The following is a 27,411-nucleotide window of genomic DNA, read 5'->3' as shown; positions in this document are numbered from 1 at the left end:
GAAACTCCCTGGTCTAACACCAATAATTATAAAACAGCCTGATTTAAAAAGCTCAGGAGAGGGCATTGCAATAATCTTTCCTACCCTTAAACAAAAATTTGGCATGGGTACCGGCTCTGTACATTTAATGGAAGAAAGTAGAATGGCCTACCCAAAATTGTGTGTGCACCTGAAATATTAGATACCATTTCAAATGAACACATGTTAAAGGAATAATCCACGTGCAGGAATTGCCCTCAGTAAATAATAGATCTGTTCAGTGAATATACTGCTTATAAATCCAATCAAATAAATTTCCATTGTACGTGAAACAGTGAAAACCTCTTAAATATACACAAACTAGACATTTTGAAAAGTTGTATATATCTTTTTGTGTGCAACCAGAATGTGATGAACCAGGTTTTTCTCATTATACACACACAGACAGATTCACAAAGGGAACGCCTAAGCATTATTTTATTGCTTAGTATTCAAACACAATTTCCCAGCTCATTAGAAGTGCAGTGAGGCAAGTAAAGAATCACAAATATATGTATTTGGTGGATTAGGAAAATGTAGCACCATACCACAAAGTAGTGTAGGAAATGTTAATATACTACTGACTAGACTGAATGCAGCAGATGTTTTGGCATAAAATAGATTTCAGGCAGCTATGAATTTTGTGGTTAGTGGGCACTTCCACTTGATTCGGGCTACTGAATGGTTGAAGAAATGGCTTGCTTACCAGTCTGGCCCAGTCCTCTGACTCTTTTCAGCCAGTTGCACCAATGTATTGGTGGGTTTAATCAGCTGGTATAAGTCAGGAAACTGAAGCCTTGATTCAGGAAAGCTCTTAAACATATATTTAACTTTAAGCGTGCCTTTTTTAAATTTGAGCTCTTTCTTGACTAGGGGTGGATTTAAGCAGATGCTTAATTGCTTTTCTGAATTGGGGGCAGAGGTCTGAGGCCAGTCGTTTTCATCTTCAGGTCGATGCACCCACATTTTTTAAATTCAGGTCAAATCCACAGCTTGCCTTTTAGAGCAAGAACTACAATTTAATTTTAAAACTCCCATCTCCCACACAATGGCTACAAAATAAGTAGAAGTGGAGAGACCAGCTTTTCCTTTTGGATAACAACTTAGGATCTCAGTTGTTTGTGGACAAATCACTTGAAGGGATTTCTTGCTTTACACTGGCGTCATTAGTGGTGCCAAATGAAGCTCAGACAACCAAAATCTGAAATTTTGAAGTTGACAAAAGAGAATTAATTACTGTATCTCAAAAATGTATGCTGGCTGGAAAGGGAATGATATTTTCAGATTTGTCAGAGGCAACTTAAAATTATTGTGAATCTACTTGATACAGATACTCATGCCGTTTTTTTGCATTTTCAGTGAGCTGTGAAATTATTTGCATGTTCAAGGTACTAAAAAGCACATAGGCTAATTAACAAAGACTACATCGGAGAGTTGAAAACCAACAAGGACTGCAAATTATGTTGAAACAAATGTTGTTGTCACATGGTTCAAATGGATGCTTTTGCTATTCTGGCTGCAGTGATCATTGCTGATACAAATATCCAGTGTATAACTGTGATGGGACCGACACTGAATCAGGGTGGGGAGTGGAGCAATGCTGATCTAGGGAGGCTGCGCCCCTTAACAAGTGCAACTTGCATAGAGTGTTCTCAGTTCAGGAACAGTTTTAAAAGGACACTATTGCTAGGAGAGGGGGGAAATGAGTGTATGTGATACCAGGAAGCCAGGCTGATGCTGAGAGCTGTGTCAAGAGTAGCAACAGCTCTGTGAAGGCTGCTCTAGCCACAGGGACTTGGATTTGCCCCCTTCTTTGGGAGTTGAAAGCTCTGAGAGAGATTTAACTAACTGAACAGGACACTAAGAGACTGAGAAAAGTCTGCTTAGCCTATGATTATGCCCCAAACTAAGGAGCTCCAGACTGTTAGGAAGTGACCTTGGAGAACACATAATTTGGGGTAGCTCAGTAACTAGGCTGGACACTTGGATAACCTCTAGGGCCCTGCTTCAGGACCCAGTGAAGTAGGTGGGCCCAGGTCCCCTACTTTGCACCCTTTCTCCTGCTCCTCTGTATTGACTGGATTCTGGGGGACCAATCAGAGCACAAGTGGGTGATTGAGACCACAACTGGGGCCCCCTCTGGGATGACTTGACCAACCAAGAGGTATCCACTAGGCCTGATGGTCATCAGAGCTTCCCACTACAGTGACATAAAAACATAGGACAATTTTACAAGAGTAAAGACCTGGTAATGTTTCCTATGTAAGGTTTATTAAAGTCTTTAAACAGGTCACATAGGCCACAACTTTCTTTAGTGTTAGTTATTGATTGAAGAGTTCTGCACAACTGAGATGAAAGCAAGCTGCTCAGCAGAGAATGGAATCCTACACACAACAGGGTAAAGGGATAATTCTTGCAGTGACAACACACTGGTGAAAAATAACTTTTAAGTTTTCAGAGCTCTCGACAAACATTTAACTAGTTAATATACAATATGGTGTATATAGAAATATTGAATCTTGTAAATAGAAAAATGTTAAGTCATCTACTCCCTCTCTCTTAAACTTTGCGCAATTGGTTATTTGGGCAAGTTGTCCATTTATGATTTGTTTAATAACAAATTGCACTTCAAACAGATATAGAAACTTTAACTAATTAAGCTTGAGAATCCTTCTGTGAGATGGGTAAAAATTATTCCAAGTTTATCTATGGAGAAACTGAGGCAAAGCCATAATAACACTTGAATCTTCCCAGGTCTGTGCTGAAACCTGTAGAACATACCCCTTTCTCATTGCTGAAGTGAAGATTTTTCAGGTTGAGGCACACTGCAGAGGACTCCCAGGGCAGTCAGTAACAGCATTGTTGAATACTGTTGGTTTTATGATAGAGAAATGGTTAACTGCTGCCAGAGAGGCTGTCCTGTTGCCTTTGAATAAAAAGGCGTATTAAATCTTGTTTTAGCAATAGGACAGAAAATCTTTGGACAGAGGGTAACTGGGTCCAGGTAAGAACAAACAGATGTTGTGTTGATCTGATTTTCAAAAGAATAACAGTCTCTCAGGGTAGTGACAGTAGGTGCAGAGAGAGCTGTAATATCAACTAACCTTTATTTTATGGAGATTGTGGAGGAAGTGGAATATAAATTGTCCTGATCAATATTTACATGTGTACGGCTACTATCAATATGCTATGATTCATACTCAAATGTTTTTTCAAAATGCATCACAAACCTCACCGGACTTTGTCCCCTCTGTTTTGAAGATTAGACAGTATAACCTTTCTGTAAATTTGTCCTTGGAACTCAAGGAGCTTGATTTCAAGTGACTGATGTAAGACTAATTACTGTATAGTGAACTTCGTACTTCTGGGTTTCATTTTCTTGCTTTATTATTTCACACTTTTTGTCAATTTAACAAGAACCTCTTATTGAGATAAATATTTAATTATGCACGTAACAGCTTCTTTGCTCCAAGAATTTATTGGCAAGATATGATATATTCTGAAATCTGAGTATGTGTGTGGGTGCTGCAGTTTATTTTCACCCTTGCACTTGCAGCAAATTCTGTCGACTATCATAATAAACTCTGAATAACTTTTTTTTAATTGTAGATTTAAGTTACAAAGCAAATGGTTCTTCTGGCTTATGCAAAACACTTATTTTCTTGTGTAGTGCGGATCCGGGAAAACATTCTGACCAAACCAGAACTATAAAGTTGAGGAAGTAGTATAAAAATCAATAATGTATACTTGGTCTCATGAAGCAATTTGACTTAAAATGATGTTAATTGTGCTTTATTCAAAGTTGCCAGAATAGTTTGAGTAAAAGTAGCAATTATCATTACCTGACCTGTGAACCAAAGAAATCTATTTTTGAATAAGTCAGAAATAATCATCTTAGCAGCAGCAGCACACCAAAAATGCTAAACTGAAATCTATATTTTTATAAAAATCTTGAAAGAAATACCAATAGACTGGTGAAAAAGACTTTTCCTAACAAGAACCCAAATGAAGTTTCAAGAGGAGAGGGATTTGCTGGAGATTAACAACATCTGTTTTGGTCTGTTTCTCACTTCAATTTGAAAAAAAATGAAAATGGAGGCTTCAGACCTTTGCCTGGTATCTACGTGAGATCCAGTTTAATCTCATTTAAGTGCAATAAAAAAATTGTACCATGCTTTAGATGGGTCTTATTCCATAAAGAGAGAGGTGTGAAATAATTCTGTTCTTGTCTTCTTTTGTTTTCAAATTCCTCTTTCCTTGCTAAGATTTTTTTTTTCTTTCCTTATAGTTATGCAGCCCTGATAGCTGACTGGCCTGTGGTGGTTCTAGGCATGTGTACTGTGTTAATAGTGGTGTGTGCATTGGTTGGCATATTAGTTCCAGATCTTCCAGACTTCTCTGATCCTCTGCTGGTAAGTTAGCAACAGTTTCCTGTACTGTCAGATAATTTTCTCGGCTGTACTCTTTTCCCCAACAATAATGGTAAACAGGTAATGTAAGTAGTGTTTGGAGAGCTTGTTACATTGCTTTCCAATACAGATGTGCCCAAACCAAAACCCCAAATCTGAGCACACGTGAGCTTTTAGGACATTTGGGTATGAACTTTGCAGTCCAGACCCAATGATATTTTCACAAGGGCTGAGAAGCTGCTAACAAATGTAGTGAGCCTTATCTAATGAATCCTATGGAAGAGCATAGTAGATCTTACAGTTCCTGGTATTTCTTCTAGCAGATCATGACACCAGAAGAGTGAAGTGGGATACAAAGAGGTGGTTGCACATCAGAGTCTGTTACCCCCTAGATTTGAATTCCAGTACCCAGCAGACAACTATCCAAAGCTTATACATGTCCAACAAATGAATTACTATGCATTTAATATTGTTGTGAATTTGCCCCACACATTAGAACATAGTCACAGAAGACAGGTTCTCTGTCCTGGAGATCATACATTCTAAATTAGGTTTCGGATTGGGGTGCCAGGATCTGTTAAAGGAAGAGGGAACCTAAGAACCTTTGAGTGATGGAGTCCTATCCATATTGAAGGTCTAAAAGGAATCTTTATCTGAGTCTGATAAACACTGGGGTCAGTTCTTATTTGTTCTGAACCAGCTCAACCATGGATTTAGAACTCTCATGGAAAGAGTTTTACTTGACTATCCTAAAGTACTACAAAGTTACTGTTGTTATATTGCTACTATAATAATGTTCCGCTGCACAGAAAAAATGGAATATAGTAAACTAGTATTTCTTGAAACAGTCAGCAGTCCTTTAAATTGCATTAGTCAAGAAAAATGTTTTCTTTTAAATGGTTCTAAGGCTTTGAGTTATTCTTCTGGGGATGGAGAAAAGACAAGAGACATGCAGAGATAACCAACAGAGATAATTACTCAAGCTACAAAATATTCTGTAATTGAGATAAGTTAGCTCAATCCATTTATCTGCTAAAAATACTAAGAGCCAGTTTACTGATTGGTTAGGCAGTATTGACAATCACTGTTTCTTACTGAAGGTGTGTAATATACATCAGAATTTATAACCACCCTGTAAGTCCTATGCAATTGGTCATTATTGTGTCAAAACATCCTGTTATAAAGCAATCCACCTCTAAACTAGATGTCTGGAGTAACTGAACTTTCTAATTATAGCTGTCCGTCACTTTGATGTTCATGTTTTCCATTCTTCTTTTAAAGCAATGGAATGAAATGTACTAATAAAATTCTGTAATGTTCTGCCTTAGGGTTTCGAGCCAAGAGGGACTGCAATAGGCCAGAGATTGGTCACATGGAATAATATGGTGAAAAACACAGGGTACAAAGCAACATTGGCAAATTATCCTTTTAAATATGCAGATGAACAGGCTAAAAGGTAAGAAAGTTTTAATCATGTTATTGTGTCAGCTTGCTGAAATAGAGCCTGCTCCAATGCCTCCTGAAGTCAATGAGTACACTCCCATGGACTTGAAGGGACATTGGATCAGACAATCCCCCCGCCCCCCTTATATTCCTTAGGCCTCATGTAGGCTGAAGAGAGGGTTTGATAAAACTTACCCTACCACATAGTGTAACCATTTAAAATGTCTTGTGTTTTCCACTTTGAACTACAAGAAGTGTTAAGATAAAGATAATATGCTTTAAGGTCCCTAGTAGGATAAAAGTGTCATGAATATCTGAGTTATTGAATGTTGAAGTCATATGAGCACTTACATCTATTTTCTCTGGCCAAAGCTAGTAAAATGTGTAAGTAGTTAGGAAACTCCTTTTAAGAATCTTATATTCTGTGTTCAAATAAGATAAAAATGTTTCCTCCATTTTAGTCATCAGGATGACAGATGGTCAGATGATCACTATGAGAGAGAGAAAAGGCAAGCAGATTGGAATTTCCACAAAGACAGCTTTTTCTGCGATATTCCAAGTGAGTGGAATGGTGTTAATAGTAAATCTGAATATTGTGGGAATATTGAATATTCACAGGAAATGTCTCACTATTAGAAAAAAAGTCTCGCTCCCTATATTTATGATATGCACCTTTTTCCTCTTTGCATAAGGCTCTGAGAAATTTAGATGAAATCACATTTTAAACTTCATTAGCCATTTCCACCAAGCACTGCACCTCACCTTTTCTTATAGAGCATTTCTTTAAAGGGTTTTGGATTTGGTCTTAGTTGTTGACAATCCTAATTGTTAGTACCTTAACATAATTAGTACAGAAGTAGCACTTAACATACATTAAATACATTAGTAGTGCATTATCTGTACTTCAGCTTAAATCTAAAAACAGAAATTCACTTTTCCTTGTATATTCTTCTAGCAACACTATTTTTAAAGGACATCTGTGATGTCAAATCTGGCCCAAAATTTAGATTTTATAAAACGTAAGACCAGTGGAAACATTTCCATGAAATTTAAAATATACAGGGGGAAGGCTATTTAAAACAAATAAACATTCCTCTTCATATTTAACCAGCCACATATTTCAGCATTGTGTTAGTAAGCACTTTTTGGACAGGAACCATGTCTTGGTATGTGTGTGTACAGTACTTACCCATGGGCCCCAGTCTTGATCTGGGCCTTCTGGGGCCTACTGCAGTATAAATGTTAATAACAATGCATGAGAACATGAATGTGAAATTGACTAGAAAGTGACTAATTTGTTTCTATTGTCTAAGCTGAGAGAGAGGCAAAAAGTGAATACCAAAGTAGATTTTATAAAATTCTTTTTTTAACACTATAAGGTCTGTCTTCTAACAAAGGTAAGAAAATTTGGCCCAGATCATCCTTTCTCTTTTCATGAGTGGAGATAATTGAGACAAAGCAGATCTCTCCTGAGCAAGAGCAAATGTGGGAGGATCTATCTTGAAATCCATGTGAAAGTTAATACTGCTTGAAGCAGCATTAACTCCTGTAGTCCCATCCATGACAGCATTTACACCATCCCCGGGGATTCAGGCAATGGCAAGATGGTAGCTCTCTCATCTTGGACCCCTTTGCCTTCTTTGTTCCTTGACTTCTCTCCCTGTGTGCCTTTAGGATCAGCAGAATTTGGGAGGCTGTGGCTCACTATTCCTAAGGCATTTAGAAAAGCCTGTCCCATCTTCTGTGACAATTCTGCTTTGTGCACCTTATGCTGGGTTTTTTGGTCTCCTCTACTCATTGACAGTAGGAGAAGATCTGGCTATTTTCTTTTTTTAAAATAGGATTTTTAATCTGATGATGGCTATTGAAATCATTTTTCATAATAGTGCATGTTTTAAAGTTCTACTACAAAACTAGGCAGAACATAGAGCCTTCACCGCTGCCTTCCATCTTTGATGTTCTCTTCCTCTTAACTTCTTGCCATGTCATTTAGATAGCTTTCAGTTCTGCTTCTGTTTTGCACTGCCATGTTATCCTGGGCCTATCTCATCACCTCTTGCCCAGGGAGTTCCAGTCCAATGCCAGACTTGTTGTGTTATTTGAGTCTTTCCTCCATGTATGTCCTAGTCATCTCCATTTTAATTCTGTAATTTCCTCTCCTGTAGGGTTCTGTTGCATCCTCCTCCAGAGTTCATTTGTGATTTTTGTTTTTTGGCCATCTCATACTGAGGATTTGTCCAAAGCAGTTGTTTATGAAAAACTTATTAGTTATTAAGACCTTACTAAGTCTACAAGTTTCAGTGCCATATAGTAAGACTGACTTTACAAAGATGTTAAATGTTCAAATTTTAATTTGGAAGGCAAGAGTTTTGTTTCTTGAGATCTTCTTTAGAGTTACAAAGGCATGTCTGGCTTCCGCTATTCTGGCTTTAGGATCTTCATCTGTTCTACCTGTTGTACTTACAGTGTTTCCAAGATATGAGAATTATTGGACTTCTTCTATGTCTGTCCCTAAATTACACAAAATCAGGCAATATGAAGCCCAAAGTACCATATTGTACTCCAAGGTACTTAAGATTGGTGTGTGTGTAATATGCATTCCTGGTTAGCTAAGCATAAAGTTCTGGTAGCCACTAAGACATTACTCCCTCTTACTTTTATTTGAAACAGCTTTCAGTAACTCAATATTTTAAACTGATAAATTAAGCTTCTTTTACAATGGAATTTGTGTTCATTAGACGTATATAACTTCCAGAATACAGATTTTTTTTTTTTAATAAAAAAAGGCCCAAGGACTTTCCAGAAACTTCAACTGAAGTCACCAGCCTCTAAAGCAAAGAAATCATTTTATAAATGTCCTTGTAATTATTAATGATATCCCCAAGTGTATTATTTTACTAAGGCAGCCTCTGATTATATCATGTATCCACTACCAATATGCTGTGAATTAAGATAGACCTATAATAGTTTGCTGCTGAGACTTTTCCTTCTTACTTGTCAGATCTGAGAGGGCAGACAATAAGCATGGCTAGACATTTTTAGGATTTCTGAACTGTATAAAATTGAATAAAATAGGAGACTGAAGTTTAGAGAATTCTTTCAGCTTTAAGATGTTGAGGGAGATTGAAGCTCTTACAGGACTCAGGTCTTTCAGATAAAGAGATCATCTCCTCTCTTGAAAAAGGTAGTTTCCCACCTTCAGACAAATATTCTGAAGACGTACAGTTAAAATAATTTTTATCTACTTTTTGAATGATGGGAATCTGTTTTAGTCTCTGATATCAGACATACCTGAGAAATTCATAAACTTTCTTACTATATTTCCAGGTGATCGATACTCACGAGTGGTGTTTACTTCCACAGAAGGAGAGAACTTGTGGAACTTGCATGCAATTAAATCAATGTGCAATGTAGATAATTTGAGGGTAAGTAAAGAAAACCTTTACTCTGCTTAATCCAGATGAAAATATGTATTTGAAACTCCTTGTGCCTTATATCTAACCACTAGATGAAAGCATTTCAAGTTGTTTTCTTGTTGCACAGTAAGCAATCCGCAGGCAGGCACTAGTTCAAAAACAATTTTGCCAGATTACAGATCAGAATTTCTGTTTGTGCACCTCAAGTGATCTTCACTAAAGATAAAGCCTATTTCTGTGCTTCAACACTTTCTGTACTGAAGAGTATATTTTATTCTTTTGCAATGTATTTCCTTTCATAATCCTACACCAACCTTTTTGTTTCCCAAAGAAGGCAAGGATTTCATTTCTTTGTCCCTTACTTTTATTTCCCTTAAGACAGTCTGTCTGCATCTTTATGTTCTGTATACATCTCTTGCTGTCAGTGGGTCACTTCGCCCTATGAACTCAAAAAAGAATAGCTTGGCATCAGAGACATCAAAGGGACATAAATACAGTTTCTAGGCAAACAGCAAAAGTAATGCAGGCCAGATTGTATAGTTCTGAAATAAAAATTTGCTTCCACCTTAGAACGTGAGAGAATGAAAGAAGACACTTTGTCCCTGTCAACCCGGACTAGTAGATATTTTTTCCATGTTCAGTGTCGATAGGGCCTTGCTCTCATCCCGTAAAGAGTCAAAATGATATAGGCAAGAGCCAGCCTAAGGGAATTTAATAGTTGCTCTTGCATGTGTTAGAAGTTAACTGTGCACATAGTTGAGACTGGTGTCTGGTTTCAACTAATAATGGACGTTAACTGACAGTTACAAAGTCCATTCTGAACTAAAAGGCATAATGTATTTGAATATACATCTGAAAAGTATAAGCGTCTCATTCGCTGAAAACACTGTGCTTTAAATTGCAATGCGACTGTAACTTTTCATAAACTCAGAGACCTGGTGTAGAAAACAACTTAGGCCATATATTTTTCATTTTATCTTAGTAATGATCAATTGATTTCCTGGGTAGAGGCCCATTATCTTTCCCACCACCAAATAAAATTCCCATCAGCAGTTAACCTAACAAATATGCCATAAGCATTTAACCAGAAATGTTTTTTTAGATTGTGATATTTGATCAAGGATTGATTTTTCAGTATTGTCAGGCAGTCACCTTAACACAGCCAATTTCCTCCCCTTTTTTTTAGCTGATATTTGCTTGCCTAGGATTCTGAGTTTCCCAATATAAGCAGTGAAATATGTTACAACCAGTAGTGTCAAGAAATGAATCTCACTGAAATTTAGATTAACAAAATCAAGAAGACAGTGAAAAGAAAAGGAGGACTTGTGGCACCTTAGAGACTAACAAATTTATCTGAGCATAAGCTTTCGTGAGCTACAGCTCACTTCATCAGAGGCATTCAGTGGAAAATACAGTGGGGAGATTTTATATACACAGAGAACATGAAACAATGGGTGTTACCATACACACTGTAACGAGAGTGATCAGGTAAGGTGAGCTATTACCAGCAGGAGAGAGAGAGAGAGAGAGAAAGAAAAGGGGGGAAAAAAACCAAAACACTTTTGTAGTGATAATCAAGGTGGGCCATTTCCAGCGGTTGACAAGAACTGTATGAGGAACAGTAGGAGGGGGAAATAAACATGGGGTAATAGTTTTACTTTGTGTAATGACACAACCACTCCCAGTCTTTATTCAAGCCTAATGTAATGATGTCCAGTTTGCAAATTAATTCCAATTCAGCCGTCTCTCGTTGGAGTCTGCTTTTGAAGTTTTTTGTTGAAGAATTGCGACCTTTAGGTCTGTAATCGAGTGACCAGAGAGATTGAGGTGTTCTCTGACTGGTTTTTGAATGTTATAATTCTTGATGTCTGATTTGTGTCCATTTATTCTTTTACGTAGAGACTGTCCAGTTTGGCCAATGTGCATGGCAGAGGGGCATTGCTGGCACATGATGGCATATATCACATTGGTAGATGTGCAGGTGAACGAGCCTCTGATAGTGTGGCTGATGTGATTAGGCCCTATGATGGTGTCCCCTGAATAGATATGTGGGCACAGTTGGCAATGGGCTTTGTTGCAAGGGTAGGTTCCTAGGTTAGTGTTTTTGTTGTGTGGTTGCTGGTGGGTATTTGCTTCAGGTTGGGGGGCTGTCTGTAAGCAAGGACTGGCCTATCTCCCAAGATCTGTGAGAGTGATGGGTCGTCCTTCAGGATAGGTTGTAGATCCTTGATGATGCGCTGGAGAGGTTTTAGTTGGGGGCTGAAGGTGACTGCTAGTGGCATTCTGTTTATTTTCTTTGTTGGGCCTGTCCTGTAGTAGGTAACTTCTGGGTACTCTTCTGGCTCTGTCAATCTGTTTCTTCACTTCAGCAGGTGGGTATTGTAGTTGTAAGAACACTTGATAGAGATCTTGTAGGTGTTTGTCTCTGTCTGAGGGGTTGGAGCAAATGCGGTTGTATCGTAGAGGTTGGCTATAGACGATGGATCATGTGGTGTGGTCTGGATGAAAGCTGGAGGCATGTAGGTAAGTATAGCGGTCAGTAGGTTTCTGGTATAGGGTGGTGTTTATGTGACCATCGCTTATTAGCACTGTAGTGTCCAGGAAGTGGATCTCTTGTGTGGACTGGTCCAGGCTGAGGTTGATGGTGGGATGGAAACTGTTGAAATCATGGTGGAATTCCTCAAGGGCTTCTTTTCCATGGGTCCAGATGATGAAGATGTCATCAATGTAATGCAAGTAGAGTAGGAGCGTTAGGGGACGACAGCTGAGGAAGCGTTGTTCTAAGTCAGCCATAAAAATGTTGGCATACTGTGGGGCCATGCGGGTACCCACAGCAGTGCCGCTTATTTGAAGGTATATATTGTCCCCAAATGTGAAATACTTATGGGTGAGGACAAAGTCACAAAGTTCAGCCACCAGGTTTGCCGTGACGTTACCGGGGATACTGTTCCTGATGTCTTGTAGTCCATCTTTGTGTGGAATATTGGTATAGAGAGCTTCTACATACATAATGGCTAGGATGGTGTTTTCAGGAAGATCACCGATGGATTGTAGTTTCCTCAGGAAGTCAGTGGTGTCTCAATCGCTACAAAAGGTTTTTTCTCTCCTGCTGATAATAGCTTACCTTACCTGATCACGCTCGTTACAGTATGTATGGTAACACCCATTGTTTCATGTTCTCTGTGTATATAAAATCTCCCCACTGTATTTTCCATTGCATGCATCCGATGAAGTGAGCTGTAGCTCACAAAAGCTTATGCTCAAATAAATTTGTTAGTCTCTAAGGTGCCACAAGTACTCCTGTTCTTTTTGCAGATACAGACTAACACGGCTGCTACTCTGAAAGAAGACAGTGGTTTCCTATAGTCACTCCCAATTTTTGAGGATTTCTGGAGTCATAGCAGTGACTTGGAAGTTAAGATGTGAAGTTATATTTTATTTGTATGTGACACTTAAGCATAAAGGACTAATTCTAAATGCGATCTAAGTGCTAGTCTGTGAACGTCCACATAGACAGCTGTTTCAAATAAATGCCACTCATCATTGTCCAGTTCAGGGCACAGCATATTTGTGTCATAAATTAAAAGGAAACATATTTTTGGATAACTAAATGAAGACAGCTTGCTTCATCTGAAGGATAATTTTGTGGAGCTTGTATTGTTACTGAGAAAGTTACCTTTTTATCGTCAATATACCTTGAAATTTTAGAATTTATTATATCAAATACTACTTTTTTAAAAGTCCTGATTGCCAAAGAGTAGTGAACCCTTCTCAAGGGAGAATAAGAGGAGGCTACTTTGAAGAAAAAGCACCATATAGTAAGCCATGAAAAACATCTCTCCCTTAAAAAACAAACAAACCACCACTTAAGTACTAGGATCATGGAAGCTTTAGCAGTGTCTGTAGATATTTTATATAGGATATTTGTAGCAGATCAAACGTTTTGGACAAGAGATCTTTTTCTTGTAACCTCGATTTGTAGTTAAGCATTCAATCATCAAGCAGTGAGCTGGAGAGCACAATTGCATGTAGCAAGGTGGTGGTGTAGCTAGCTAGTTAGTTGGATTTACAATTTGATAAGAACGAATGTTGTAATTTTTACCTGTCTATATGCACAGTACTTTTAATTAAAAATTAGTTAAACCAGATGCCAGTTGCTTAGACAATCTGGACGAAAACTTGTTTTCATAACAAAATTGCTTCTAAATGGCTCGTGCTATTGCTTAAGCCATATAGAAATGTTACTCCTTTTCGAGCACCTCCTGGATCTCATGAGGTGCTTAGATGTACCCTGCTTTCAATTGCTATGTTCTTTTGCTGGTATTTGACCTCCTGGAGTGGATGCTGACTTGCGCTGTAACTAGTCTCAAGAAATTGGTGTGCTTTTTGACCTTTAGTCTTTGTTAGACTCTCTCTTCTGTTGGCTATAGTTCACTTATTAAATTCATGCCTGATTAAGGGTGCCAGTTCTGCTTTCATTGAAATCAGTGGCAAAACTTTCATTAAATTCAATGGTAGCAAAACTAGGCAGTACATATTCTGGAATTTTGCAAGTTAAGTTGAAGTGCCAACTTAAGGTTTCATATATTTTACTCTTGATATGTAGGATTTCTGTGCCAAACTATTATTTGCAATAATATGAGCTATCTGTATAAATCCCCTGCACATCAATAGAAGAAGGGATCTCTAAAATCGTATTTGCAGCTGCTTAGCATTTAAACACAGAAACTATCTTGGGAAAAATAACAACTTTAACCATCTGGTTTACTAATACTTAGGGCGCCGTCCTGCAACTGCTCAGCACGTGGCATTCCCATAAACTTCAATGAAAATTCCACATGCAGACTGGCTACAGGATCAGGCCCCTAATTTTTAACTAGAATTAGAGAAGTCCTTTCCTTCCCACATCAATTACAGGAAGCTTTCCTTACTATCTGTATGCTTCTATTTTTCATAAACTTCAAAGATTCCAAATATAGGAGCACAAGCCTACATCACCAGGCAGATCCATTTGCCAAGCTGACGTGCCCTTGTAGGTAGTAGACATGCAGAATGCACAGCTTCACTTCTTTAAATATCCCAGTAACAAATGGAGATGTTGCCAGTGACACAGCTGGTCTGGCAAGTACCAACTAACCTTGGCAATATCTTTTGATTAGCCAACAAAGTAGGGCCTAATCCTGCAATGCTAATGTTTTGTAAATAATGTTTTTGCATAGTGCTTTTAAAAGTTATTCCAGGCTAAATTTTGTTTTTTCTTTCCAAGTTTCAGCTGCCAGTTTGTGTTACTTGATCTTTGGCAACAGTTACTTTACCAGCGTTTATAGCTTGCAGCGAGTATTGAAGAATAACATATAAGCTTCATTGTCCCATCTTGAACCTGACTATGTAGAGAGGACAATGCAATCCTTTCCTCCCAGTTGGCTTGGCTGACCCAGAGCTTGCATGTTACATCCTCATAGGATAAATCTGGAGATGGGCCATGAAAAATACAGATATGCTATTCCAGTGCTTCCTTTTATTTATTAGGTTGTTCATTTTTCCCTGAGTTTGCATGTTTGAGTATATTTATCTGGAAACAATCAAATGTGAATTATCCTGTTTTTATGGAATGTCAGGTCATTCTCGTTCAGGAATTGTTTGACAGTCATAGAATATCAGGGTTGGAAGGGACCTCAGGAGGTCATCTAGTCCAACCCCCTGCTTAAAGCAGGACCAATCCCCAATTTTTGGCCCACATCCCTAAATGGCCCCCTCAAGATTGAACTCACAACCCTGGGTTTAGCAGACCAATGCTCAAACCACTGAGCTATCCCATCATGACAATCCTCAAATTGTGGGTTTTGTCTGTGCTACAAGTGATCACTGATGATAACCTAGTGTAATAAATAAGAAGTAGTATGTCTTATATTTAGCTGATCTGAAATCTGCATGGATAAAGGTTTCAGGGCCCAGTCCTGTAAACATGTAGGCACATGTGTAACGTCACTCACTTGAATGGTCCCAGTGAATGAAGTTATGCCCATTCTGGAGTGTTTGGAAGATTGGTTCCAATTCATTGTTCTTTCCAAGCCAGGAGTTTGGACTAGCAGCATGTGCATGGAATCTGGGAGTCTTAAATTCGTCAAGCCCTTATTTAGCTTTTAGGCTTTGTCTACTTGGGAAAATTTTACTGATTTAACTATATTAAGTAAGAAACTGATGTATTTAAATCAGTACAACCCTCTTTTTGGACACTCTTACTTTGGTTGAAGAGTTCTTCATATTGATTTAACTTAAGTCAGTTCCTTACCAGTTTAAGTTAAATCAGTATGAGGCACTTCTTAAACTGACATAAGAGTTTCTACACTGAGGAAGCTAATTTAACTGATTTTACTAAATCAGTTTCTCAATCTAAGTAGTTAAATGGGTATAATTTCATAGGCAGACAAGGCTTGAGTCATTCAGAGGAAAAGTCAGCCAGGTGCAGAAAGGCAAAACTCATGTACAAAGTGGGCTGTAGAAGGGAGCTTAGGTTACATAGCTTCTTATCCTGGAGCTGTCCCATCCGCTTGTGCTACAGTGCCAGGAGAAGTCCCTATAGTTTCTAGGATCATCTTTATGTGGTCTCAGGAGGGGTGAGGAATACATTGGAACCAACCTTCTGGGCAACTGATTAGTTTAAAAAAAAACATTGGGGAACATTAGAGGGAAAGAGCACCTCAGTTGCTTCATCTTCAGGCAGAAGTACTAGAAGAAGGCTTCTGGAGTGAGGTTCTGGAACAGCCTTCCAATAGGAATAGTGTGGGCAACCTAATCGGGTTTAAGATGGAATTTGATGAATTTATGAATGGGATTATATAACAGGGTTGCCTGTGATAGCAGGAGACTGGACTCAATAACCCAGAAGGTTCCTTCCAATCCTGTGTTCTAATGTACTAGACTGTAGTGGCTAATGTAAAATATTCTTAAAATTTCTGAGCATATGGGCCTGATTGTCATATCACTCCTACTAGTTTTTACACTTTTGGGACTCTGTGAACTTCTGTGGAGGGTCTCCTGATTTACCTTGATATATGTGAGAGGAGGATCAGGGCCTATGTGTACATGTGCTTAAGAAATTTAAGTATTGGCACAGAATTCCATGAGTGTCACTTTCACCCCTCCTGGATGAACCTGTCTGTGAATTATTTGAAATTTAAAAATTAAATGCAAAGCAGCCATTTTAAATGGCTGTTGCCCTATGTTCTAATCCTGTGTCTGTCTCTACACAGATAAGATCTCATTCCCAATTTGGTGATCTCTGCCAGAGGACCACTGCTGCTTCATGCTGTCCCAGCTGGACGCTGGGCAACTATATTGCCATTCTAAACAACAGATCGTCATGTCAAAAAATTGTAGAACGAGATGTTTCTCACACCCTAAAGCTGCTTCGTACATGTGCCAAGTACTACTACAATGGAACCCTGGGGCCAGATTGCTGGGATGTGGCAGCCAAAAGGAAGGACCAGCTCAAGTGTACAAATGTGCCTCGTAAATGTACAAAGTACAATGCTGTTTACCAGATTCTGCACTATCTAGTGGACAAAGATTTTCTAAGCCCAAAGACTGCTGACTATGTCTTGCCAGCTTTAAAGTACAGCATGCTCTTCTCTCCAACAGAAAAAGGAGAAAGCATGATGAACATTTACCTGGATAATTTTGAGAACTGGAACTCTTCTGATGGTATAACGACCATCACGGGGATTGAGTTTGGAATAAAACATAGTTTGTTTCAAGATTACCTATTAATGGATACTGTGTATCCTGCCATAGCCATTGTCATTGTTCTCTTAGTCATGTGTGTGTACACGAAGTCCATGTTTATCACGCTGATGACCATGTTTGCAATAATTAGTTCCTTGATTGTATCTTACTTTCTTTATCGTGTAGTATTTAATTTTGAGTTTTTCCCTTTTATGAACCTCACTGCATTAATTATTCTTGTTGGAATTGGCGCAGATGATGCTTTTGTCCTGTGTGATGTTTGGAACTACACAAAATTTGATAAATCTCATGCTGATACTTCTGAGACAGTCAGCATCACCTTGCAACATGCTGCTCTTTCCATGTTTGTAACCAGTTTTACCACCGCGGCTGCCTTCTATGCTAATTACGTCAGCAATATTACAGCAATCCGATGTTTTGGTGTTTACGCTGGCACTGCCATATTGGTGAATTATGTTTTAATGGTAACATGGTTACCAGCAGTAGTTGTGTTACATGAACGGTATCTTCTCAATATATTCACTTGCTTCAAAAAACCTCAGCAGCGGGTCTATAGCAACCAAGGCTGCTGCACAGTGTTGTGCCAGGTGTGCCACAAGATTATTTTTGCAGTCTCAGAAGCATCCAGGATATTTTTTGAAAAAGTCTTGCCATGCATCGTTATCAAGTTTCGATATATTTGGCTGTTCTGGTTCCTTGCTTTAACTGTAGGTGGAGCATATATTGTATGTGTTAATCCAAAAATGAAATTACCATCACTGGAGCTCTCTGAGTTTCAAGTGTTTAGGTCTTCTCACCCTTTTGAACGCTATGATGCTGAGTACAAAAAGCTTTTTATGTTTGAACGTGTCCACCATGGAGAGGAACTCCACATGCCAATTACAGTAATCTGGGGCATCTCTCCTGAAGATAATGGAGATCCTCTAAATCCTAAAAGTAAAGGAAAGCTGAAACTAGACAGCAGTTTTAATATTGCAAGCCCAGCTTCACAAGTCTGGATTTTACATTTTTGCCAGAAGTTAAGAAATCAAACATTTTATTACCAAACTGAAGAACAAGACTTTGCAAGCTGCTTTATTGAGACATTTAAGCAGTGGATGGAAAATCAGGACTGTGATGAGCCAGCTCTTTATCCCTGCTGCAGCCACTGGAGGTTTCCATACAAACAAGAAGTTTTTGAGTTATGCATCAAGAGGGCCATCATGGAGTTAGAAAGAAGCACTGGGTACCATTTGTACAGCAAAACCCCAGGGCCTCGCTTTGACATAAATGATACTATCAGGGCTGTTGTACTGGAGTTCCAAAGCACTTATCTCTTCACATTGGCTTATGAGAGAATGCATCAGTTCTACAGAGAGGTGGATTCATGGATTTCAAATGAGCTTCGTTCTGCTCCTGAGGGTCTTGGCAATGGATGGTTTGTGAGTAATTTAGAGTTCTATGATCTCCAGGACAGTCTTTCTGATGGTACTCTGATTGCCATGGGTCTTTCAGTTGCTGTTGCATTTAGTGTAATGCTACTTACAACTTGGAATATAATTATAAGCCTTTATGCAATAGTTTCAATAGCTGGAACTATATTTGTTACTGTTGGTTCTCTGGTTCTTCTTGGATGGGAGCTAAATGTGTTAGAGTCTGTTACTATTTCTGTAGCTGTTGGCTTATCTGTGGACTTTGCTGTTCACTACGGAGTTGCTTACCGCTTAGCTCCTGATCCAGACCGAGAAGGAAAAGTCATCTTCTCTCTAAGCCGCATGGGCTCTGCAATTGCAATGGCTGCCTTGACCACATTTGTGGCTGGAGCAATGATGATGCCTTCCACGGTCTTAGCATACACCCAACTTGGCACCTTCATGATGCTTATAATGTGCATTAGTTGGGCTTTTGCAACCTTCTTTTTCCAATGCATGTGCCGTTGCCTTGGACCTCAAGGCACTTGTGGCCAGATTCCTCTGCCAAAAAAATTGCAATGCAATGTCTTCTCCCAAGCTTTGTCAGGAAGCCAAGGAGACCGGGGACAAAACAAAGCACATCTTGCCAACACATTTCAGTTGGATTCCGGAGGGCAAAAAATAGAAATGGTGCAGGAGCATTATGAGTTAGAGCCTCTGGCATCACATACCAGTAATTGTAATTCATCAGAGAAAGTAAGCTATGAAGAAACCCACATCTGCTCAGAACTTTTCAATGGCAGACCCCCAAATGCATGCACGTCTGTGCGTTCAGCATATAACAGTGAATTGAATAAAAGCATCAAAAATGAAGCTGGTTCAACCCTGGTACAGCCATGTGTCGACCAGCATACCATGTGCCCCCTCTCCTCTCAGAACAGGCAGTGTAGCTGTCCAGATGCATATAGACAGTTAAGTGACACTTTGTGCTACCAATGTGGCCCGTCATCTGGTAATGTTGTGCAGGTCCAAAACTCTGTGCCTCCTGTAAATGTTTTACAGCAAGCTGTTGAAAGCTTTGTTCCCCCAGTCCAACATGTGCTCCATTGCAGTTGTCTTCAGGGGAGACTGAAAAGACCCATGATGCAGAACTCTCTGCCTAGAAATTTTTTTCTGCATTCAGTACAGCAGTTTCAAACACATGAAAGAATAAACAGGAGAGATGCAGCTAGTCTTCAGAATACAGAGGAGAGTGTAAGAACTCTTCCAAAGGTGACCAGCTCCTCACTGTTTATCTGCAGAAGTGCTGGTTCTCTTATAAAACCTTGTTCTGAAGCTGAAAATAATGTATCAAGTAACCAAAAGGGACTCTGTAAAAACAGAGACAAGTGTGATTTAAGGGGTACAGAAGTAAATGGAAATGAAGACAAGCGAACTTCCGTATCAAAGCAGAAGATAACTGAAATCAAGATAGATCCGAATTCATCGCAAACTGACCAACTTTTGAAGGCTGATCAAAATGATCAGAAACACATACTGAACAGTACAGTGAGAGAGGCTGAGTATGAGTTTTGCCCTGAAAATACACAATATCGTAACAGAACTATAACAGTGAAGTGCAATTCTGCTGACAGTCGAATGCCAAACGTTGAAGCCAATGTGCCTGCTCTGTTAACGCATCCAGAACTTTCCAATGAAAGTTTGTTAATAAAAACGCTATAATAAATCTTACATTTGGCAATCCTGTCTCTTTTTAAATTAATTTAATTAAAAAACAAAACTCTGGATAAAACAAATGATCATTTATATTTTAGCACCATTTTGAAATGGAAAATATATTTTACCGAACAATGAACATTTGTAAATTGTAAAAAACCCATTACTGTGTGATGAAACCTGATGTTGTTGAGAATGACTTTCTGTAAGTAGTAAGAGGGCTTACACTTAATTTAGTTTTTGTCCCATATATTTGAGTCTGAGTTCTCCTTTCCCCACCATGCTGAAAAATAAAGCATTCCAAAGAGAGTGTCCCCTTTCTGAGACCACGACTTAGGAGATTTGATGAAATTTGGAGGGAAGGGGATTCTGCCATATTGTCCAAGTATACTCCCTACTCTATTCCTTTGCTTTCTTAGCAGCCTTACAGGAGGTATGAATGATTCAAATCTAATCAGCCCTTCTGCTGGGCACAATGCTGGCACCTGAAAGAGGAGGAGTTGCCATGGTTGTTTTTGAACCAAGATCTCCTGTAGCCCATGTTCTCAGTGTGTTCAGTTGGGAGTATGTTTCATTGTTAATGTGATATTATAATGAAATGAGAAAAGCAGCCTCTTTGGAGGTCAACAGAGAGAGAGAGATACACTGGACTGCCATTACTAGATATATATGCCGTACAGTAGAACCCATTTAAAACTGGCCATTAGTGACAGTTACTATATAGAGACCTCTTAAGGATATAGGTAAACAGTGGTAACCTTAATTCAGATGGGAACTGGAAAATGGCTACTTTTTAATGACAATAGCAGAGAAATCATATATGTAATTTTATATTAAAATCAGGAGTGAAAGGCCTTCCAATATAGTATTTTTTCACTGAGTACTGTACAAGTTGGAAGTGAAACCTCTGCAGATGAAGCACCGTTGGTAACTATGTTATAGTCTTGTTGATGGTAGACTGGAGGAGGTCAAGTCAAAAAGGCTTTAAACAATTACGTTTTTATTTCACATTGAGGTTTGCTTACCCAAAGGAGTTCCAAACCTGACATAATTACAAATATTGGTCCAAGCCACATAACAAAGAAATTGGATTACAAGCATTGTATTCACATAACTGCAGAGTTTTCTCGGATGTCAGATATAGATTTGTCATATATACAGCTGCAGGTATCAGTGATTTACCAAAGCAGATTTCAGAAGTGAAATTTTATAGAGTATCTTAATTGAATATTTGTTAGTGTTTAATCTTGTGCCCAGTAATTGAGCTGTTACAGCAAACATTATGCCAAATTTTTTAAAGATAATATAATTATAAAAGATTTGTTTAATAGAATGGGGTGTTGTCCAATATTAAGCACGCTATGAATCAGTGAAAGAGGAGAGTAAATTTTTCCTGTTCTACTTTTCATGTCCAAGGGACGTGACAATCAGTGTCATGTGACAAACCCCTTCTCTTTTAGCTGTGAGCCCCAGCGTGCTCAGCATAAGAACTTGAAGATTATAGAATAGACTAGAATAGCATAAGAGATTTGCGCAGCATAATTGACTTCCCTAGGTCTACAAATACAACTCAGATTTCTCTGGCTTACAAATCTTCACTAAATTCAGGGCCAAATCATGCCTACCCCCTTACACAGATGCATAAAGGGGAGGGGCCACCCAAGGAATCTCCCCACCATAGACGGGCTGGACATTGGACACATTTTCTGGCTCAGTAAATAACTGCATGAGGTTAACGGTGCTAGCAATTCACAGAGGGAACGGGGGGAGGTAAGAAAAAAAGCAGGGCGATAGCCCCAATGGCACCAACTAACCAAGCTACCCAGTCATGGAAGGAAGGCTACACTGCACTTTCTTAAAGGGCAGGGGCCCAGTAGCTGTGCTTTCTTATAGTGGAAGATTTCTTCATAATGCTTCCTAGTGCACCTGCGGTGGTGGAGTTGCTATGTAAGGCACATTAGAGCTATGAGACAATAAGGTGTGAAATAAAAGGGGAAAGATGTTGATGCTAGTTTAGGCTGCCTTCGCTCTAGTCTCCGAAAGTACAGTGTAATGCTCGTGCTGCTTTCGCCACACCTGTTGTAATCCATCTTCATGCCATCGGAATCCATGGACCGTTTGAAAGTCCCTGGTCCAGACAGCTATAGTGCTGGGCATGCTACAGGGATGTATTGGTATGTTTGGCAGCTAGTTACTAAATTACATTTTCATGAAGGCTCTTTGCCTAAGGTAACCCTGTCCCACAGGTCTTTAGTAAATGTTTTTATAATAGGGGAGGTAAGCGATAAAGGAGCAACCCACTATCTTAAAATAGTGATGTGTATGTTCTTAAGAAGGGCTGATATAGCAAAACTATCTGGGTAGGTAAGGGGTTGTGAAGTAATGTGTACTTACAAAAGATTAAAATTAGCTAAGGTACTTGGCCGATGAACAGTAGCATTTACCATTTGTGACTTTGTACTCTGATTACCCTGCTGACATCTTTATTCCTGCCAAGTCAAACTTAGCTGGGCAAGTAGCAATCAGAAATATCTAAAGGAGAATGAGTTCATTGTTTGCATAGACGGCATTTCTTTATAACAGACGTGTGCGTGCGTGTGTTTTTCATTTGTGTAAATGCATACGTATACAGTACAGCGCATATCCAACAAGGCAGGCATTCCAGCTCCAACCCACCCCATACAGTGGGAGGGAGAGAAGAAAAGAGGAGCTCTCAATGACTGCTGGAGGCAGGTGAGGCCATGTGGGACTCTTGCCCTAGGGATCATGCCCAAGGAAGAATCGAATAATAGCAATCCACCCCCCTCGGGGGAGCTGTCAGTGACTGCTAGGAGCAAATGAGAGAATGTGGGATCCTTCCCCACCCCATGATACTACACAAGCCCCACACATACATTGGGTGTAGATAGCAAGAATTGCCAGTGACTGCATGGAGGTAAGTGAAGCACCTGCCCACAGGAGACTACAGCAAACCTTGACCACGGGCAGAGTCTCTCTAGCTGTCTCCTCTACCCCATCTCCTAATGAGCCTGAATCTATATGTAACACACCAACTAAGTGTGCTGTGTTCCGCTTGGCCGGTCTGCATAGTGGCTGAGATCCTTCTACTGCTAGCAGCTCACAGTTATTCCTTGAGCTCTTGTGATCGAGTTCTGTGTTTTGGTGTTGAAGGTCCTGAGCTCTGTCTTTGCAGATGCCTCATGATGGGAGGTTGTTATATGTGGCAAGGGGTTGATATGGTAGAAGGGGAGGGTACATTGGGGCAGACATAACAGTGCAGGTTGGTTGGACTACAGGTACAAGAGGGAAGGATAATAGGAAAAGATGATCCAGAGGTGGGGAGGAAGGAAAAAACCACAACAAACCAAGATCTAACATATAGATGACATTTTGCTTTCATGTGTTGTCTGTCATGTCTATTTAGATTGTGTGATCTTTGAGACAGAGACAGTGTCTTCCCATGTGCTTGTACTGGATGGTAAGTAACATCATTCTAATAAAAATAATGTATTTAACAAAAACAATATACTACGAAGGTTACGCTAAACCCTTTAAAATATCTTGCCACACCCAATATGCAAGCATTCTACATTTAGCACAACTCCTTCATGGTTGGGAGGAGCATCTACTAGTCTCATAAAATACAAGAAAATGAGCCACATTTTTAAGGCTTTCTTAGCGTGTATTAGCGGTAAAGCTTTCTTTGTTTTAATTTGGAGGGATACAAGCTAACTCCTTTTGTGATCATCTGGCATCAGCTGTACTGATTCTGTATTTTGGCAAAATGGGAGTACTCCCTTGAAAATGCCTTGGATTTGGAGGACCTCTGATTTTGCCAAATGGAAGCTGGGCAGTCAATCCAAGAGAAATCGAAACATATAGGTTAACTTATTACAAGATTTTAACTCTGTAAGAAATGTCCAAAGTGATGAACGCAAATGCATTTTATTTTAATAGAAAATCTTACACTACTTCATGTAAGTAGCAGATGGTTTCAAAAAATTGAGGGATGCTTCTGCTCAGTGCTTACTCAGATAAAACTCCCATTGATTGAATTTAAATTGACCTTATATTTTTGCCACAAGCTGGGAAACTATTAAATTTCATTTGTAGCAACGGCATGTAAAATATCAGTAATAGTATTTGAATTACAGTGGCAAGAATGGGGCAACATTGTGTTAGGCACTGTATAGACAAGACACACATCGGGAGACCATGACTGCATTAAAAAGTTCACACACTGTATAGGCAAAATAAAAGAAGCAGACTTACCCAAGGTCATTCAGGAAGAACCAGAATTAAATCCAGATCTTCTGAATTCCAATCTAGTGCCTTAATCACAAGACCATCCTTCCTCTCTGTGCTTTTTTATTTCATTACCCTTCACTTGCTGATTCCTAAGATACTGTATTTGTGCATAATTTTTCCTTTTTATTTTTAAAATTTACGTATTTTTACCTTTACATTTACAAGTTTAAGGCCTCATCTACCTTTAAAAGTTTGCTAGTATTGCTATTGCCAGCAATTACTCTTCTTACTAGAGTAGATGCAGCTTATACCAGCAAAAAAGTGCTTTTGCTGGTATAGCTTATATGCAGTTCAGTGAGCAAAATACACTATACCATCAAAAGCACTTTTTTGCCACAATAGTTGTATCTATACTAGGGTCTTTTTGCCCCCCAAATCAATCCCCTAACTGACACTGATGTACTAGCAAAAGTTTCTAGTGCAGACATGGTGTAACATTCAAATACTCCTCAGCAGAGTAAACTAATCGACAGTTAATCATGATTTAATAATTACAAAAAAATTTCTGAAAACATGTGCTTTCATACAATATGGGCCTGACACTGCTCCTACAGCATTCTTACAAAGTCCATTGATTTCAGTGGAGTTAGCCCTGATTTACACTGATGTAAACAAGAGACTCTGCTCTGGCAGTGGCAAGGAGTGAGCATAAACCTTGTCTGATAGTTTAGTAAGGAAATACACTTGTGGTAAGATGCACAGGACATGGGGAACAGGAACTCCTGCATTCCAATCCCAGTTCAGACAGACTCCATCTTTCACCTCAGGCAAGTTAATTACTTTACCCAGGCCTCAGTTTTCCTATTTGTAAAAAGGGGATAACACCTACATTATCTCACATGGATATTGTGAGAGCTAATGTTTGTAAAGTGCTTTCAAGACAAAAAAGGCTAATTATTCTTTTCAAGGATAGTAATATAGGAAGTGGCAACGCTTTCTACTCAGGCTTTCAGCAGCATATATATTTGGGCTGCTGTACTATGGAGGTGGTTCTTTGAAGACTGAAGAAAAGACGATATGCACTGAGAAACCAGCGCTCCCAGGAAGAACTCTTCCTAGTCTGCTTGTTCACTGGAGCCATTCATTTCAAGCTGCTTGCTGGCCCAGGGCTATGGCTCTTAAGTATGGGAGGAGCTGGGTTCAAATCCCCCAAACAAGCTCTCAGGTCAGATAGGAAGAAGGCAGCATGGCCTAGTCTAGTGGACAGGGCCACAGGCTTACAGTCATGAGGCCTTGTTTCTATTGCTGGCTCTGACGCTGACTTGCTCCGCGACGTTGCGCCAATTACTTCACCTCTCTGTACCTCTCTTCCCCTCCCACACTTTACCTGCATTGTCTACTCAGCAAACATCTACTCGGCCACTGGGGGTGTAATTTCCAGTTCAGGTAGATGTAGAGCTAGCGTGCTGAAAATAGTAGGGTAGCCTTGATGATTGCTGGTGGCAACGTGGGCCAGCTGCCCGAGTATACACCTAGGATCTCTGATGGGACTGGACTCGGGCAGCTAGCCTGAGCTGCTGCCTGTGCTAACATAGAATCCTAGACGATCAGGGTTGCAAGGGAGCTCAGGAGGTCACCTAGTCCAACCCCCTGCTCAAAGCAGGACCGACCCCCGACTAAATCACCCCTGCCAGGTGATGCTGCTGTTCTTCGTTCACTAGCTCGATCCAAGCTAGCATGCATACATTTGCCTGAGCTGGAAATTATAGCTGGTGTGGAGCTGGACAGTGTGTAGCACAAGAGGGCCTCAATCTCGATTGGAGTCTCTAGCCGCTATTGTAATACAACTAGTTATTAATAAGCAACTTTAAACTGAGAGCTCTGGCTTTGCTTATTCCCTGTGTCCCGGGGTAGAAGGAACTGTGTTTGCACAGGGTACAGAGATCCATAGACCCAGGTACTTTGTAGAAACAGCTCATTTTTTGTGGATTCCAGAGAGATTTTGACCGTAATTTGAAATGTATCCTGCACAATGTATAGTTTAGTTTAAAATGTCAAAGAAATATAAAAAGGTTTAAATGGCAAAAATGTCACTTTACCTGTGAATGGATAAACACATTCCAAGGAAGAAACAGGACAGCAACTGGTTCTTGCTTGTATTTAAATTCTGCTAGTTAAGCAAGTTTGTCTGGTCTAGTTTCCAAGCCATTAAAGTTAATTAAAACTGGGCTGATTTGTCATCTTACACGCAGCAGGACTAACATTTGTTCTCTGGCTTCAGGCTAGCCTCAGTGATTGTACTGTTAGAGCTCCAATTCTCCCACCAGGACTCTTTAGACCAGATGGATGGTTTTTTCCTTTGGGGTCTAAACCAACCTTCTTAAACACTAGAAAAGAGTGTTTACCAAAAAATATCCATAGTCTTCTCTTGGTGCCACTTCTCAGAAACTTCTCTAATATTTAAAAAGGGATCAAATTTTTAGCTGACTGTTAATTACAATCACATTAGAGCCACGTTTTGATATCCCAACCCTTTAGCTATATTTGGATTAAAACCTAAAAATGACACTCAGGATTCCCTTAATATTTGGCCAAAGATCTACCTTCTTCTTCTAACTATTTCAGAGTTTTCAATGAAGTGACAAATTATGGTTTAAGGCTTTTAGATGAATGATGCACTGATTTATTTCTGGACACACATAGTAGATATATATGATTAACTTACAATGAAGTGTGTATGTACACACATACAGACATATACTCTTCAATATCTCATACATATATATCACACATACATACATACGCTTCATACATTTATATACATACAAACGCACAGACTTCATTATAGGTTAATCTCTCTCTCACACACAGTCTCTCTCTCTCTCTCAGTCCAGCAATAAATGACCATCCCCCCGCCCCATACACACACTTGGTTATAGGATAATATTATACAAATGTCATTCCAGAGATCTGATTCTCCTCTCACAGTGGTGTAAGTCAGGAGTAACTTTGTTTAAATGAACA

At 39.4% G+C, this 27,411-nt stretch overlaps 2 protein-coding genes across 7 annotated transcripts in view; both read left to right on the top strand.

The window, feature by feature from the left end:
• Positions 1-20,328, top strand: part of DISP1 (dispatched RND transporter family member 1) — a 160,371-nt gene extending 140,043 nt beyond the window's left edge. For all 6 annotated transcript variants that reach the window (XM_077813711.1, XM_077813709.1, XM_077813712.1 and 3 more), the window contains 5 exons: positions 4,307-4,430; positions 5,756-5,883; positions 6,332-6,429; positions 9,198-9,295; positions 16,540-20,328. In XM_077813711.1, the coding sequence (XP_077669837.1) occupies positions 4,307-4,430; positions 5,756-5,883; positions 6,332-6,429; positions 9,198-9,295; positions 16,540-20,145 (4,054 nt within the window). In that variant the 3' untranslated portion in view covers positions 20,146-20,328. The remainder of the gene's footprint in view (positions 1-4,306; positions 4,431-5,755; positions 5,884-6,331; positions 6,430-9,197; positions 9,296-16,539) is intronic.
• BROX (BRO1 domain and CAAX motif containing) overlaps positions 1-27,411 on the top strand; it is a 493,186-nt gene that overhangs the window by 200,155 nt on the left and 265,620 nt on the right. The gene's annotated exons all lie outside the window — the stretch shown is intronic.

This window comes from Eretmochelys imbricata, chromosome 3 (assembly GCF_965152235.1).
Source record: "Eretmochelys imbricata isolate rEreImb1 chromosome 3, rEreImb1.hap1, whole genome shotgun sequence".
NCBI classification, from domain to species: Eukaryota; Metazoa; Chordata; order Testudines; family Cheloniidae; genus Eretmochelys; species Eretmochelys imbricata.
The sequence above is the reverse complement of the archived record's forward strand: the minus strand, read 5'-3'. Positions and strand labels throughout refer to the sequence as shown.